This window comes from Vidua macroura, chromosome 24, assembly GCF_024509145.1.
Source record: "Vidua macroura isolate BioBank_ID:100142 chromosome 24, ASM2450914v1, whole genome shotgun sequence".
Lineage (NCBI taxonomy): Eukaryota > Metazoa > Chordata > Aves > Passeriformes > Viduidae > Vidua > Vidua macroura.
In genome coordinates, this window is record NC_071594.1 from 5,420,220 (window position 1) to 5,433,862 (window position 13,643).

The 13,643-nt window shown below is 53.4% G+C and overlaps 2 protein-coding genes across 2 annotated transcripts; one reads left to right on the plus strand and one right to left on the minus strand.

The window, feature by feature from the left end:
• Nucleotides 1-2,806: 2,806 nt before the first annotated feature.
• LOC128818653 (acidic mammalian chitinase-like) lies at nucleotides 2,807-7,293 on the minus strand. The gene is made up of 11 exons (XM_053998190.1): nucleotides 7,213-7,293; nucleotides 6,726-6,755; nucleotides 6,019-6,220; nucleotides 5,436-5,492; nucleotides 5,166-5,331; nucleotides 4,931-5,055; nucleotides 4,648-4,771; nucleotides 4,343-4,528; nucleotides 3,989-4,108; nucleotides 3,758-3,899; nucleotides 2,807-3,112 (listed from the first exon to the last, which is right to left on the minus strand). The coding sequence occupies exons 1-11, from the start codon at nucleotides 7,235-7,237 to the stop codon at nucleotides 2,880-2,882; spliced, it is 1,410 nt and encodes a 469-aa protein (XP_053854165.1). The 5' UTR covers nucleotides 7,238-7,293; the 3' UTR covers nucleotides 2,807-2,879.
• A 2,371-nt stretch (nucleotides 7,294-9,664) lies between these two features.
• On the plus strand, nucleotides 9,665-13,395 carry LOC128818637 (acidic mammalian chitinase-like). Its single transcript, XM_053998172.1, has 10 exons — nucleotides 9,665-9,918; nucleotides 10,369-10,398; nucleotides 11,058-11,259; nucleotides 11,638-11,694; nucleotides 11,799-11,964; nucleotides 12,075-12,199; nucleotides 12,359-12,464; nucleotides 12,541-12,726; nucleotides 12,961-13,080; nucleotides 13,170-13,395. Exons 1-10 carry the CDS (start codon nucleotides 9,894-9,896, stop codon nucleotides 13,302-13,304), a joined length of 1,152 nt encoding a protein of 383 aa, XP_053854147.1. The 5' UTR covers nucleotides 9,665-9,893; the 3' UTR covers nucleotides 13,305-13,395.
• Nucleotides 13,396-13,643: the final 248 nt, after the last annotated feature.

A 13,643-nucleotide genomic window follows, 5' to 3' on the forward strand; every position in this document is an offset into this window, starting at 1 on the left:
TGACCCAAGCACTGCTTTTGGGATATCCCAAAAAACCTTGAGGGGGATAAAAGGGCTGGGAGATAAACCCCAAACAGCAGGATTGGGAAGGGAAATTTTTGTTATTCCCAAAGAAGGCCGAGTTTGGGACACGGCGTGGGCACAGAGGGAACGTCCCTGCCCAAATTAAGGTCACGTTGGGCCCCGCTCAGGAAAGCTGAACTGGGGGCTCAGCCTGGCTCCAGAGCTCTTTTAAACCCAGGGAGGTTGAAGGGCACCTGCTGCAGCAGGGAATGTTTTATTTAAAGGCCATTTGGTTGCTCAAGCTGGGCCCCAAAATGTCCTTAAATTATTAAAAAATCCTTCCTTTTGAACGAGCAGGAATTTGTGGATGGGAATGAGAGGAGTTCACGCCCTGGAGGGAGGGATGTGACGATCCACACCCGTTTTTTAAACCCCTTTTAATTTCTTTTCCCGCGTTCTTTGTTTGTTTGGTTGGGGGGTTTTTTTGGGGTTTTTTCGTTGGAAATATGGGATCTCTCAGCAACACTTTTCTCGATGTGGCTGTAAATGTTTCATGGGAAGCTGATCCAGCTTCCCTGCGCAGATGGCTCCGGGTCAGGAGCTGGGGAACAGGGATTAGCGGGAACGGGCAGATGCTGCCAGAAGGGTTTAAACTGGGATTAGATAAACTGGGATGGGGCTGGAGGGGGCAGAGCATCCTAGGAAGGGTCCAGGGTGACTCCTCTCCCTAAATGACCCGAAAAAAGACTTTTCTAGGAGTATAACATATAGATAAGTGTAGAACTAGAAATATAAAATATATATAAGTGTATCATTAGAAATATAAAATATATATAAGTGTATCATTAGAAGTATAAAATATAGATAAGTGTATCACCAGAAGTATAAAAAATATATATAAGTGTAATATATATATATAAGTATATATATAAGTATAAAACATATATATTTAAGTATAAAAATGTATATTTAAGTATAAAAATGTATATATTTAAGTATAAAAATGTATATATTTAAGTATAAAATGTATATATATAAGTATAAAAATGTATATATTTAAGTATAAAAATGTATATATATAAGTATAAAAATGTTAGGTTTTGTCTCTTTACATTGCCAGTAAAAAAGAAAAGGTTGTGGGGGAAGAGAAGCATTTGTTCTAATTCTTATTGCTCTTTCTGGTAGTTAGTGTGAGTAAATTTTTGTTCTAATTCTTATTTTGCTCTAATTCTTATTGCTTTTTCTTCTAATTCTTATTACTCTATCTTTTAGTTCTAACTCTTATTCCTCTTTTTTTTATTCTAATACTTATTACTCTTTCTTTTAGTTCCAATTCTTATTCCTCTGTTAGTTAGTGTTAATAAACTTCTGTTCTAATTCTTATTTTGCTCTAATTCTTATTCTTTGTTCTAATTCTTATTACTCTTTCTTTTAGTTCTAACTCTTATTCCTCTTTTTTTTATTCTAATTCTTATTATTCTTTATTTTTGTTCTAATTCTTATTCCTCTTTCTTTTAGTTAGTGTTAATACATTTGTGTTCTAATTCTTATTTTGCTGTAATTCTTATGACTCTTTCTTTTAGTTCTAATTCTTATTCCTCTTTCTTTTCCTTACTGTTAACAAATTTTTTTCTTTATACCCTTTTTTATACCTTTAACTTTTTAAAGTTTTAAGCCTGCTTTCCTTTTCTCCTAATTCTATCTCACAACAGGAAATAATAATAATAATAATAATAATAAATAATTCCAGTGAATACACTCACGATCCGCCACCACAGGGACACGGGAGGTGCTTCCGAGCTCCTGGTGAGGTTTAAACCCCCCCAAAAAACCGGGATGAAATTCAGGGAATTGTCCCCACACCCTCTGCCGGGGATGGATGAACCCCAGGCTCTCCCAGTTTGTCCCAGCTCCCAGTTTGGGGTGGATAATGGGAATGGTCAGGGTGGAAAACAGCTCCTGTTCCAGGCTGGGAGCTCCACGGGGAATCCTGCTGGGAGCAGCTCGGGATCTGCCCGCTGCTGGTATTCCCCCGAAATAATAATATAACATATTATATTAATATAATATAACACATTATTATATATATAAAATATAATAATATCCCCCCGAATAATAAGCTGATATTAGTTCAGGCTGGGAGATGCTTTACCAATGCTAAATGGATTTTGGGAGATTACACGCTTTAATAAATCCAATTTTTGAGAGATCAGCCTATATGAAAAAAAAAAATAAATAAAATTTTCACGCAACATAAGGCCCATTAAAAAAAAAAAAAAAAAAAACAACAAACAAACAAAAAAAACCAACAGCCACAAAAACCCACAACCAGGAAAATCCAGAGAAACGAAGCTCCAATGATCCATGAGATATTCCCTGAGCTTTAAGGTCCCTTCTGACCCAACCCACTCTGGGGTTCCACGATTCCACTTCTCCCACAGGCTTTAAAACCCTGGAGAAACAAACTGCCTTTATCCTGGGTGGTTTTTTTTTTTTTTTTTTTACCTACCAAAGTGCTCCGTTTCTATAAAAAACTGCTCCAAAAATTCCTCCTCGCCTCAGATCTCGATTTGTGACTGCACAAAGAGGAACAACGGCTCAGCTTTCTGGTCTGCAACCACTTTTCTTCTCCAAATGTTGCCGGAAGACTCCTGGAAAATCCCTCCACAGCCGGGAAGAAGAGCAGGCAACATTGACACCTGCCGTCGGGAATTTTAATAGCCACGCACTCCAGGATCCCCATAGAGCCGAGAGCACGAAAACATCCAGAAAAAAAAAAAAAATAGAGTTAAAACAGAGAGGATTGCTTTCAAAAAGCTTTATTGAATCACCATGATTGCACACAATTCAATCCGAGGGATGGAAAAGCGTTGGGATCACTGGGGCCAGTTGCAGCAGGAGCAGCCGGGGTCAAAGACCAGCCCCAGCTGGCAGCTCTGCACGAAGGTCTCGCCGTTCAGGCAGCTGTAGAAGTTCCTCCTGTTGCTGGGGTCTGCGTAGATCCCGTTGGGTTTCCCAGCGCAGAATCCGGAGCCGCCGGAGCCGCCGCTGGTGGTGGTGGTGGGAGCCTCAGTGATGGGAGGCTGGGGCTCAGCGGGGGGAACGCAGCCTGGAATTCAAGAATTCAAGCAGGAAAAGGTTTATTTTCACGTTCCTGGTGTTTCGTCCCTCCCGCGCCTCCGTGGGGAGCTTGGGAGTCTCCATCAAGGAGCTGCTCCTGCTGCTGGGGCTGGTGTTAAGTTTTCTTTTATAGTTCTTTTGAAAGTGTTAAAATTCTCATAAAATGTCTTTAGCCCTCTGATAATGTTTCATTCACAAATGGGATTCTCAAATGGGATTCTCAAATGGGAGGAGGGAATTCGGGCAGGAAAGGGTTGGGAGTGTTTGATTCCTCCTCATCCTTCATAGAAAGCTTGGGAGTCTCCATGAAGGAGCCGCTCCTGCTGCTGCTGGTGGTGGGAGCCTCAAATGGGAGGGAATTCAGGCAGGAAAGGGTTGGAAGTGTTTGATTCCTCCCCACCCTTCATGGGGAGCTTGGGAGTCTCCATGAAGGAGCTGCTCCTGCTGCTGGTGGTGGTGGGAGCCGTGGTGAGGGGAGGCAGGGGCTCAGCAGGGGGAGCAGAGTCTGGAATTCAGGTGGGAAAAGGGTTGAAAATGTTGAAAGGGTTGAAAATGTTTCATCCCTCCCACACCTCCATAGGAATTCGGGGAGTCTCCGTCAAGGAGCTGCTCCTGCTCTCCTGGAGCCACTCACCGCCGCCCTGCAGCCCCAGGCCCTTCTTCAGGCTGGAGATCAGGGGGTATTTGCCCTCGTGGCAGAAATCCCCACTGAAGTCATCCATGTCCAGGGCCCACACCATGGCCCCTCCAAAGCTGTTCTTCTTCAGCCAGTCCACCTGTGGGCAGGAAAATCCCGGTGAGCCCCAGGAATTGATCCCACAGGAGGCTCCGGCCTCGTCCCAGCGCGGCCCCGCTGCCCCCAGACCTTGAGGCCGAAGCTCTTGACGTTGTCGTAGCCGACCCATTCGCTGCCCTTGTAGGCGTAGGGGACATCCTGGGGGGCATCCCAAGCCTGGGTGGCTCCAGAACTCAGGAGAGAGCAGATCTAAGGAGAAGGAAGCAGGAATGTCATCCACAAAAAGGGAAAAGCCCAGGCTCTGCCGTCGCCTTGGCTTTATCCTCTGGTTTCGTGCTGCTTCCCCGTGCCCTGGGCACACAACTCCTTCCTAGCGATTCCACGGACAGCTCGGTGCCTGAGGCACGCAGAAAACTCCACGGGAGCTTCCTGATAAATCCCTTCAAATGATTTGAGCAAGGAATGTGATGGGAACATCCATACCTCGTAGTAAGCCAGGAGCCCGGCCTCCCTGGTGTAGGGCCCAGCGGGGCCAGGGCCGGATGCTGGAGCTCCGACGGAGGTGTCGGATGGGCTCTGCAGGGTGAAGCTCTTTCCATAGGTTGGGAATCCCACAAGGAGCTTCTCAGCTGGGGCACCGTTGCTCTTCCAATAATTCATAGCGTATTCCTGCAAGAAACCAGTCCCGCTCGAGTCTTTGCTGGGATTTGTAGGATGGATTCCTCGAAATCTCCTCGGGGGAGCCACCGAGGACCCGGGACCTGCGAGGGTCCCACAGAAACACTCACCACGTTGAAGTGTTTGTAGTCGCCGCTGTCAGCAGGGCCGGCGAACAGGGGGCTGTTCTCGCCAGTGTTCCGCTCCCAGGAGCCGTGGAAGTCGTAGGTCATGACGTGGAAGTAATCCAGGTACCTGCGGGGAGCGGGGCTGTGTCCTCACCTGAGGCACCCCAGCTGAGGCTGCCCAGCACCCCACAGCCCCTGCCCACCGGGCTCCCTCAGGGGCTCTTTCACTCCAGCACTTCCAGGAAACCCCGCAAATCCCAGCAGGGAGCCCAGGCTGGCCACTCACTTGCCCAGCTCGGCGATCTCGTAGCCGGCCTGGATGGTGGAAAGTCCGGCAGCCACGGCGGCGGTGACCATGAGCCGGGGCTGGTTGGTCTCTCTGGCCTCCTGCTCGAAGGCTGCCAGCAGCTCCTGAGGGATCCGAGGACAGCAATCACCCGGGGGCTCGGGGCTGAGGCTTTGCGGCCGCCCAGGGCTCCGAGGCCAGAGCTGTGGCCAGCAGAGCCTGGAGCTGAGCCCACCTTAACCAGGACGGTGAAGAGAGCCTTGTCCTGGGCAGGGCTGCCCCTGGAGCCGGGGTATTCCCAGTCCAGGTCCAGCCCATCGAATCCGTACTGCCGCAGGAATTTGACCACGGACTTGATGAAGGTCTGGCGGTTCTGGGCTGTGGAGACCATGGTGGAGAACCTGGGCAAGCAGAGCAGGACTGAGCTGGGCTTTCCATGGAGCCCCTTCCTCCTCCCCTTCTCCTCCCACGTTGCTCTTTAGGGCAGGACGTGGTTTGAACTCACTTCTGCGTGCCAAAATTCCATCCTCCAATGGCCAGCAGGGTCTTCAGATCTTTGTTCCTGCAAGGGGAGAGGCAGGACCCAGAGTTATTGCACCCCTGAGCGGGGCTGTGCCCTGCTCATGCCTCTGGCCCTCTTCACACAGCACCCCTCGCCTGGAGCCGCTGTCACCGAGCTGAGAGTGGAGCAGAGAGAAGGACTGGGAGGGAGCAGAGAAGGGCACAGGAGGGAGCAGAGAAGGGCACAGGAGGGAGCAGAGAAGGGCACAGGAGGGAGCAGAGAGGGGCACAGGAGGGAGCAGAGAGAGAAGGGCACAGGAGGGAGCAGAGAAGGGCACAGGAGGGAGCAGAGAGAGAAGGGCACAGGAGGGAGCAGAGAAGGGCACAGGAGGGAGCAGAGAGAGAAGGGCACAGGAGGGAGCAGAGAAGGGCACAGGAGGGAGCAGAGAGGGGCACAGGAGGGAGCAGAGAGAGAAGGGCACAGGAGGGAGCAGAGAAGGGCACAGGAGGGAGCAGAGAGGAGCACAGGAGGGAGCAGAGAGGGGCACAGGAGGGAGCAGAGCCCCGCTGAGGCTCCCGGCACTCACTGGCTCTTGAGGCCGTTGAAGGACCTGTAGAGGGTCTCGTCGTTCCACTCGTACGTGCTGATCTCGTTGTTGTTCATGCCGGCGAAGGCGTAGATCAGGTGGTTGCACAGGTTGGGGTCGATGTTCTCAGGGCTGAACTTGCCCAGGCCAGGCCGGTACTGGGCCCAGTTGGTGAAGTAACAGGTCAGCACATAGGCAGAGCCTGCGGGGAGACAGCGGCCGTGGAGGGGCTGCAGTGCCGGGGCAGAGCCCAGCCTGGCACAGCCTGGCCTGGCACAGCCCGGCCCTGGCACAGCCCGGCCCTGGCACAGCCCAGCATTGGGCACAGCCAGCCCTGGGGAAGCTGCACTGGCGCTGTTGGACACGAAATGGGCACACAGAAGCTTGGGGGGTTCAAAAGAAAAAAAGAGCCAGGTTCTTTCAAACATCTGGTGTTTATAGAATTCCAAAGGTGACCGTGGGTTGGAGGATGGAATTACCACCTCTCCAACCACACTGGCCCAAAGATCAATCAATCATTTCTCTCCACCCACAGAGAAATATGGAAACTATTCTATTCTTACATAAAATTGTGTGGGAACTCTGACTCTCAAATATGCAAACATTATCGGAAGGCTAAAGAAGTTTTATGAGAACTTTAAAACGTTCAAAAAAAACTATAAAAGAAAACTGAACACTTTTAAAAATCAGAGCAACGCAGCACCTACCGAGGTGGGCGTTCAGCAGCACGGCCAGGCCTGGCAGGGCACAAGGAAACAACAAAGGGTCACTGCTTGCCCTCAGGAATGCAAAGCTCTGGAGCAAGGCTCTGCTCCCAAGCTGAGGCACAAGAGTTTTTCTAAAATTTCTCCAAGCATTTCCAGTGAAATCTGACAAACAATTTCAGGCAGAAGCACAGAGAAGAGCCTGAGCAGATGCCAAAGGAATCATTTGGCTTTTAGGTTTAAGTTTGAAAGCACATTTCAGTTGCAGCCTGCAATCGACTCTGCCCATGTTCAAAGCACAACAGATCCCCAACTGCAGCAGCCCCAAAGAAGAGGAATTTCCCTCCCCAAAGGAAATTGTGAAACCTCGGGCAGAAAAGCGAGAGCAGCGTTTCCATCCCTGCAGCCCCTGGCCAGGCAGCAGAGCGGCAGTGCCAGAGCCTGCAGCCCTGCTCAGGAGGGCACAGAGCTCCAGGGCAGCAGCACTCACCGGTGAGCAGAGTGAGCGAGGCCATCTCGGAGCACACTGATGTGCTCAGCCTCCCTCCCACTTTTATACCCTGCTCCTCGCTGCTGCCAGCCTGGCATCAGCGGGGATGGGCAAACATGATGAAACCGGGCAGGGAGCAGCGTCACCAGATCTGACACCGGGACAAGGGGCCGGGGCGCCGCGGCTGCAGGGCTCACTGCTGTGGGGCTGTGCCACGGCCTGGCGCTGCAAGGGCACGTAAAGGATGGGATTAGATTGCCTGGATTGTTCCAGTGTTGTTCCAGCAGCAGCTCCGTGTCCCCGCTGGCCGCTGCGCGGGGACCCACGGCCGCGGCGTGTGACCTTGTGCTGTCCCTGAGCCCTTCCCAGGGGCTGGCACTGCCAAGGCCGGGCTTTGGGCTCTGCCAGGCTCGGCTGTCCTTGGTGGGAGCGGCCCAAGGCAGGGCTGAGCGGGGCTCTGGCTCCAGCTCCGGCAGGGCTGGGGCTGCGGGGTCTGGGCTCACTCGCTGCGGGCAGCGCGGGACAGAGGGACCCTGGAGCTCTGAGCTGAGCTGGGCTCTCCCCAGGGAAGCAGAGGAAGTTTCTTTGTTGCCCTGATTTTTAAAAGTGTTAAGTTTTCTTTTATAGTACTTTTGAAAGTGTTAAAGTTCTCATAAACCTTCTTTAGCCTTCTGATGATGTTTACATATTTGAGAGTCAGAGTTCCCACACAATTTCACGTATAAATAGAATTGTTTACATATTTCTCTGTGGGTGGAGAGAAATGGTTGATTGATCTTTGGATCGGTGTGGCTGGAGAGGTGGTAATTCCATCCTCCAACCCACGGTCACCTTTGAAATTCTTTAAATACCAAATGTTTGAATAAAACTGGCTCTTCTTCTCTTTTGAACTCCCCAAGCTTCTGTGTACTCATTTCGTGTCCAGTAGTGACATTTCTTTATTTCTTGGAGGTTCAACTCCACAAGGGGCACCCCGGAAGGTGAGGCCAGTTCATTTTCCTCTCACATCTGTCCCCTCCTGCCCCTGCTCAGCTCTTTCCCAGACTGAGACACCCCCATTGCTGAGCAATCCCATTTTCCCCTAAGTGAAGCCCCATCAGCCGAACGCCTCAAAATATCCTTTCCACATTTTATTTTCATGTTCTGTCCAGATGGAGACGCCAAGCTCTCCCCCTGTGTGAGGAGACCGGGGGTTTATTCCCTTTCCCCCACTCAGGAGTGGGGACACGGCTGTGTCCCTGCACTGGGAGGTTTAATTCCTTGAGGGGTGACATGAAGGTGATTTTCCAGGAGGTCACCCAGCCTTGGATGACTGGAAGCCTGGAAAGCAGCCTGGTATCAGAAGCTGCCTGACCTGCAGATTAAAACGTGCCAGCCTGAGCCTTTGGGATTTGGTGCAGGCACGGGGTGGGATACGGCTGATAACAGGGCAGAATCCTCAAGGAGTATTTTTCCAATGTTTTTCTTGGTTGATAAAGTCCCAGGGTACAAATTGAACTGGGATAGATCTGGAAAATCCCACCCTCAGTGACCTCTGGAGCATTTTCAGCTCCGTTGTCCAGGGAAGGTGTTTGGGTGTGAAAATGAGAGCATTTGGGGCAGGCTCAATGTCTTAATGTGGGGGTAACAAATCCTGGAGTTTTCCTTCAGGACTTTTCCTGCTCTTTTCCTGCTCTAACGAAGGTGGTTTGCTGTGGGTTCCCTGGGCATGCTGGGAGGTAACAAAGAGCACAAGAATTGGTCCTTGCTGAAAGAATTCCAATTAAAAAGAGCAGACAGGGACCTTCCAACGATTCCAGTGTTGGGTTGCAGAGAAATTTTACCACTCTGGGCTTTTCCTGCTGCATCTTCCCTCTAAATCTCTCATCCCACAGATTCCATGGCTGTTGGGATCATTGACACTGGCACTTCCAGAACAGAGGTGTGGCACAAGGGCTGATGGAAAGAGAGTGAGTCAGAGTCAGCTTCTCCTGCGCTGTCCTCCCACTTGTTCCTGTGACCATGGGTGTCAGGAGATCAGGGAGAGAGGATGACAAAAACAACGCTTCTTGCAGAAGAATTTTTCTTTCTCAGGTGGAGAATGACTCAGGAAAAACCGATGTGGTTTTCTTTGCTGATGGGACTCCTCGTGTCTGCTTCCCTGGGGAGAGCCCAGCTCAGCTCAGAGCTCCAGGGTCCCTCTGTCCCGCGCTGCCCGCAGCGAGTGAGCCCAGACCCCGCAGCCCCAGCCCTGCCGGAGCTGGAGCCAGAGCCCCGCTCAGCCCTGCCTTGGGCCGCTCCCACCAAGGACAGCCGAGCCTGGCAGAGCCCAAAGCCCGGCCTTGGCAGTGCCAGCCCCTGGGAAGGGCTCAGGGACAGCACAAGGTCACACGCCGCGGCCGTGGGTCCCCGCGCAGCGGCCAGCGGGGACACGGAGCTGCTGCTGGAACAACACTGGAGCAATCCAGGCAATCTAATCCCATCCTTTACGTGCCCTTGCAGCGCCAGGCCGCGGCACAGCCCCACAGCAGTGAGCCCTGCAGCCGCGGCGCCCCGGCCCCTTGTCCCGGTGTCAGATCTGGTGACGCTGCTCCCTGCCCGGTTTCATCATGTTTGCCCATCCCCGCTGATGCCAGGCTGGCAGCAGCGAGGAGCAGGGTATAAAAGTGGGAGGGAGGCTGAGCACATCAGTGTGCTCCGAGATGGCCTCGCTCACTCTGCTCACCGGTGAGTGCTGCTGCCCTGGAGCTCTGTGCCCTCCTGAGCAGGGCTGCAGGCTCTGGCACTGCCGCTCTGCTGCCTGGCCAGGGGCTGCAGGGATGGAATCGCTGCTCTCGCTTTTCTGCCCGAGGTTTCACAATTTCCTTTGGGGAGGGAAATTCCTCTTCTTTGGGGCTGCTGCCGTTGGGGATCTGTTGTGCTTTGAACATGGGCAGAGTCGATTGCAGGCTGCAACTGAAATGTGCTTTCAAACTTAAACCTAAAAGCCAAATTATTCCTTTGGCATCTGCTCGGGCTCTTCTCTGTGCTTCTGCCTGAAATTGTTTGTCACTGAAAATGCTTGGAGAAATTTTAGGAAAACTCTTGTGCCTCAGCTTGGGAGCAGAGCCTTGCTCCAGAGCTTTGCATTCCTGAGGGCAAGCAGTGACCCTTTGTTGTTTCCTTGTGCCCTGCCAGGCCTGGCCGTGCTGCTGAATGCCCACCTCGGTAGGTGCTGCGTTGCTCTGATTTTTAAAAGTGTTCAGTTTTCTTTTATAGTTTTTTTTGAACGTCTTAAAGTTCTCATAAAACTTCTTTAGCCTTCTGATAATGTTTACATATTTGAAAGTCAGAGTTCCCACACAATTTTATGTAATAATAGAACAGTTTACATATTTCTCTGTGGGTGGAGAGAAATGATTGATTGATCTTTGGGCCGGTGTGGTTGGAGAGGTGGTAATTCCATCCTCCAACCCACGGTCACCTTTGGAATTCTATAAACACCAGAAGTTTGAATGAACCTGGCTCTTTTTCTCTTTTGAACCCCCCAAGCTTCTGTGTGCCCATTTCGTGTCCAACAGCGCCAGTGCAGCTTCCCCAGGGCTGGCTGTGCCCAATGCTGGGCTGTGCCAGGCCAGGCTGTGCCAGGCTGGGCTGTGCCAGGCCGGGCTGTGCCAGGCCAGGCTGTGCCAGGCCAGGCTGTGCCAGGGCTGGGCTGTGCCAGGGCTGGGCTGTGCCAGGCCAGGCTGTGCCAGGCCGGGCTGTGCCAGGGCCAGGCTGTGCCAGGGCCAGGCTGTGCCCAATGCCGGGCTGTGCCAGGCTGGGCTGTGCCAGGCTGGGCTCTGCCCCGGCACTGCAGCCCCTCCACGGCCGCTGTCTCCCCGCAGGCTCTGCCTATGTGCTGACCTGTTACTTCACCAACTGGGCCCAGTACCGGCCTGGCCTGGGCAAGTTCAGCCCTGAGAACATCGACCCCAACCTGTGCAACCACCTGATCTACGCCTTCGCCGGCATGAACAACAACGAGATCAGCACGTACGAGTGGAACGACGAGACCCTCTACAGGTCCTTCAACGGCCTCAAGAGCCAGTGAGTGCCGGGAGCCTCAGTGGGGCTCTGCTCCCTCCTGTGCCCCTCTCTGCTCCCTCCTGTGCTCCTCTCTGCTCCCTCCTGTGCCCTTCTCTGCTCCATCCTGTGCCCCTCTCTGCTCCCTCCTGTGCCCCTCTCTGCTCCCTCCTGTGCCCTTCTCTGCTCCCTCCTGTGCCCTCCTCTGCTCCCTCCTGTGCCCCTCTCTGCTCCCTCCTGTGCCCCTCTCTGCTCCCTCCCAGTCCTTCTCTCTGCTTCACTCTCAGCTCGGTGACAGCGGCTCCAGGCGAGGGGTGCTGGGTGAAGAGGGCCAGAGGCATGAGCAGGGCACAGCCCCGCTCAGGGGTGCAATAACTCTGGGTCCTGCCTCTCCCCTTGCAGGAACAAAGATCTGAAGACCCTGCTGGCCATTGGAGGATGGAATTTCGGCACGCAGAAGTGAGTTCAAACCACGTCCTGCCCTAAAGAGCAACGTGGGAGGAGAAGGGGAGGAGGAAGGGGCTCCATGGAAAGCCCAGCTCAGTCCTGCTCTGCTTGCCCAGGTTCTCCACCATGGTCTCCACACCCCAGAACCGCCAGACCTTCATCAAGTCCGTGGTCAAATTCCTGCGGCAGTACGGATTCGATGGGCTGGACCTGGACTGGGAATACCCCGGCTCCAGGGGCAGCCCTGCCCAGGACAAGGCTCTCTTCACCGTCCTGGTTAAGGTGGGCTCGGCTCCAGGCTCTGCTGGCCACAGCTCTGGCCTCGGAGCCCTGGGCGGCCGCAAAGCCTCAGCCCCGAGCCCCCGGGTGATTGCTGTCCTCGGATCCCTCAGGAGCTGCTGGCAGCCTTCGAGCAGGAGGCCAGAGAGACCAACCAGCCCCGGCTCATGGTCACCGCCGCCGTGGCTGCCGGACTTTCCACCATCCAGGCCGGCTACGAGATCGCCGAGCTGGGCAAGTGAGTGGCCAGCCTGGGCTCCCTGCTGGGATTTGCGGGGTTTCCTGGAAGTGCTGGAGTGAAAGAGCCCCTGAGGGAGCCCGGTGGGCAGGGGCTGTGGGGTGCTGGGCAGCCTCAGCTGGGGTGCCTCAGGTGAGGACACAGCCCCGCTCCCCGCAGGTACCTGGATTACTTCCACGTCATGACCTACGACTTCCACGGCTCCTGGGACGGCTCCACGGGCGAGAACAGCCCCCTGTTCAGCAGGGGCAGCACCCTCAGCGTTGTGAGTGCCTTTGGGGCCTCTGGCTCGGGGCTCCCCGCGCCTCAGCCCAGCCCGTGAGCCGCGCTGCCTTTTCCAGGAATACGCCATGAATTATTGGAAGAGCAACGGTGCCCCAGCTCAGAAGCTCCTGGTGGGATTCCCAACCTACGGGAAAAGCTTCACCCTGCAGAGCCCATCCGACACCACCGTTGGAGCTCCAGCATCCGGCCCTGGCCCTGCTGGGCCCTACACCAGGGAGGCCGGGCTCCTGGCTTACTACGAGGTATGGATGTTCCCATCACATTCCTTGCTCAAATCATTTGAAGGGATTTATCAGGAAGCTCCCGTGGAGTTTTCTGCGTGCCTCAGGCACAGAGCTGTCCGTGGAATCGCTAGGAAGGAGTTGTGTGCCCAGGGCACGGGGAAGCAGCACAAAACCAGAGGATAAAGCCAAGGCGACGGCAGAGCCTGGGCTTTTCCCTTTTTGTGGATGACATTCCTGCTTCCTTCTCCTTAGATCTGCTCTCTCCTGAGTTCTGGAGCCACCCAGGCTTGGGATGCCCCCCAGGATGTCCCCTACGCCTACAAGGGCAGCGAATGGGTCGGCTACGACAACGTCAAGAGCTTCGGCCTCAAGGTCTGGGGGCAGCGGGGCCGCGCTGGGACGAGGCCGGAGCCTCCTGTGGGATCAGTTCCTGGGGCTCACCGGGATTGTCCTGCCCACAGGTGGACTGGCTGAAGAAGAACGACTTTGGAGGGGCCATGGTGTGGGCCCTGGACATGGATGACTTCAGTGGGGACTTCTGCAAGGAGGGCAAATACCCCCTGATCTCCAGCCTGAAGAAGGGCCTGGGGCTGTGACCGTGCCGTGAGTGAGGGGAGGGACACCAAGGGCACGGTGGGCTGTGCAAGGGGGGCATCACCAACACCATCCCTTCCCCAACGTGTCTCTCACTCACTTCCACAACATTTTAACCGTTTATTAAAACCTTATTAAAAATACAAGAGAAGACTGAATGGAGAAAATATTACGTATTATTTAATTAATATATTACGAGTAAAGGATTTTTTTTTTTTCCCCACCATGTGCTCATCCACACGACGGAGGTTTTGCCCTTTAACCCTTTTTAGCCCGTCCCAAAGTTCTGTCCATCAGCTCCTTCTTTGCTGTCCAGTGGTGGAGTTTTACTTCCTTAAATC

Excerpts from the sequence above, each read along its gene's own strand:
- LOC128818637 (XM_053998172.1), top strand. The coding sequence starts at position 9,894 with ATGGCCTCGCTCACTCTGCTCACCG. Across the intron at positions 11,260-11,637 it reads TTCAACGGCCTCAAGAGCCA|GAACAAAGATCTGAAGACCC; the intron begins GTGAGTGCCGGG and ends CTCCCCTTGCAG. Across the intron at positions 11,965-12,074 it reads TCTTCACCGTCCTGGTTAAG|GAGCTGCTGGCAGCCTTCGA; the intron begins GTGGGCTCGGCT and ends CGGATCCCTCAG.
- LOC128818653 (XM_053998190.1), bottom strand. The coding sequence starts at position 7,237 with ATGGCCTCGCTCACTCTGCTCACCG. Across the intron at positions 6,221-6,725 it reads GCTGCTGAACGCCCACCTCG|GCTCTGCCTATGTGCTGACC; the intron begins GTAGGTGCTGCG and ends GTCTCCCCGCAG. Across the intron at positions 4,772-4,930 it reads GAGATCGCCGAGCTGGGCAA|GTACCTGGATTACTTCCACG; the intron begins GTGAGTGGCCAG and ends CGCTCCCCGCAG.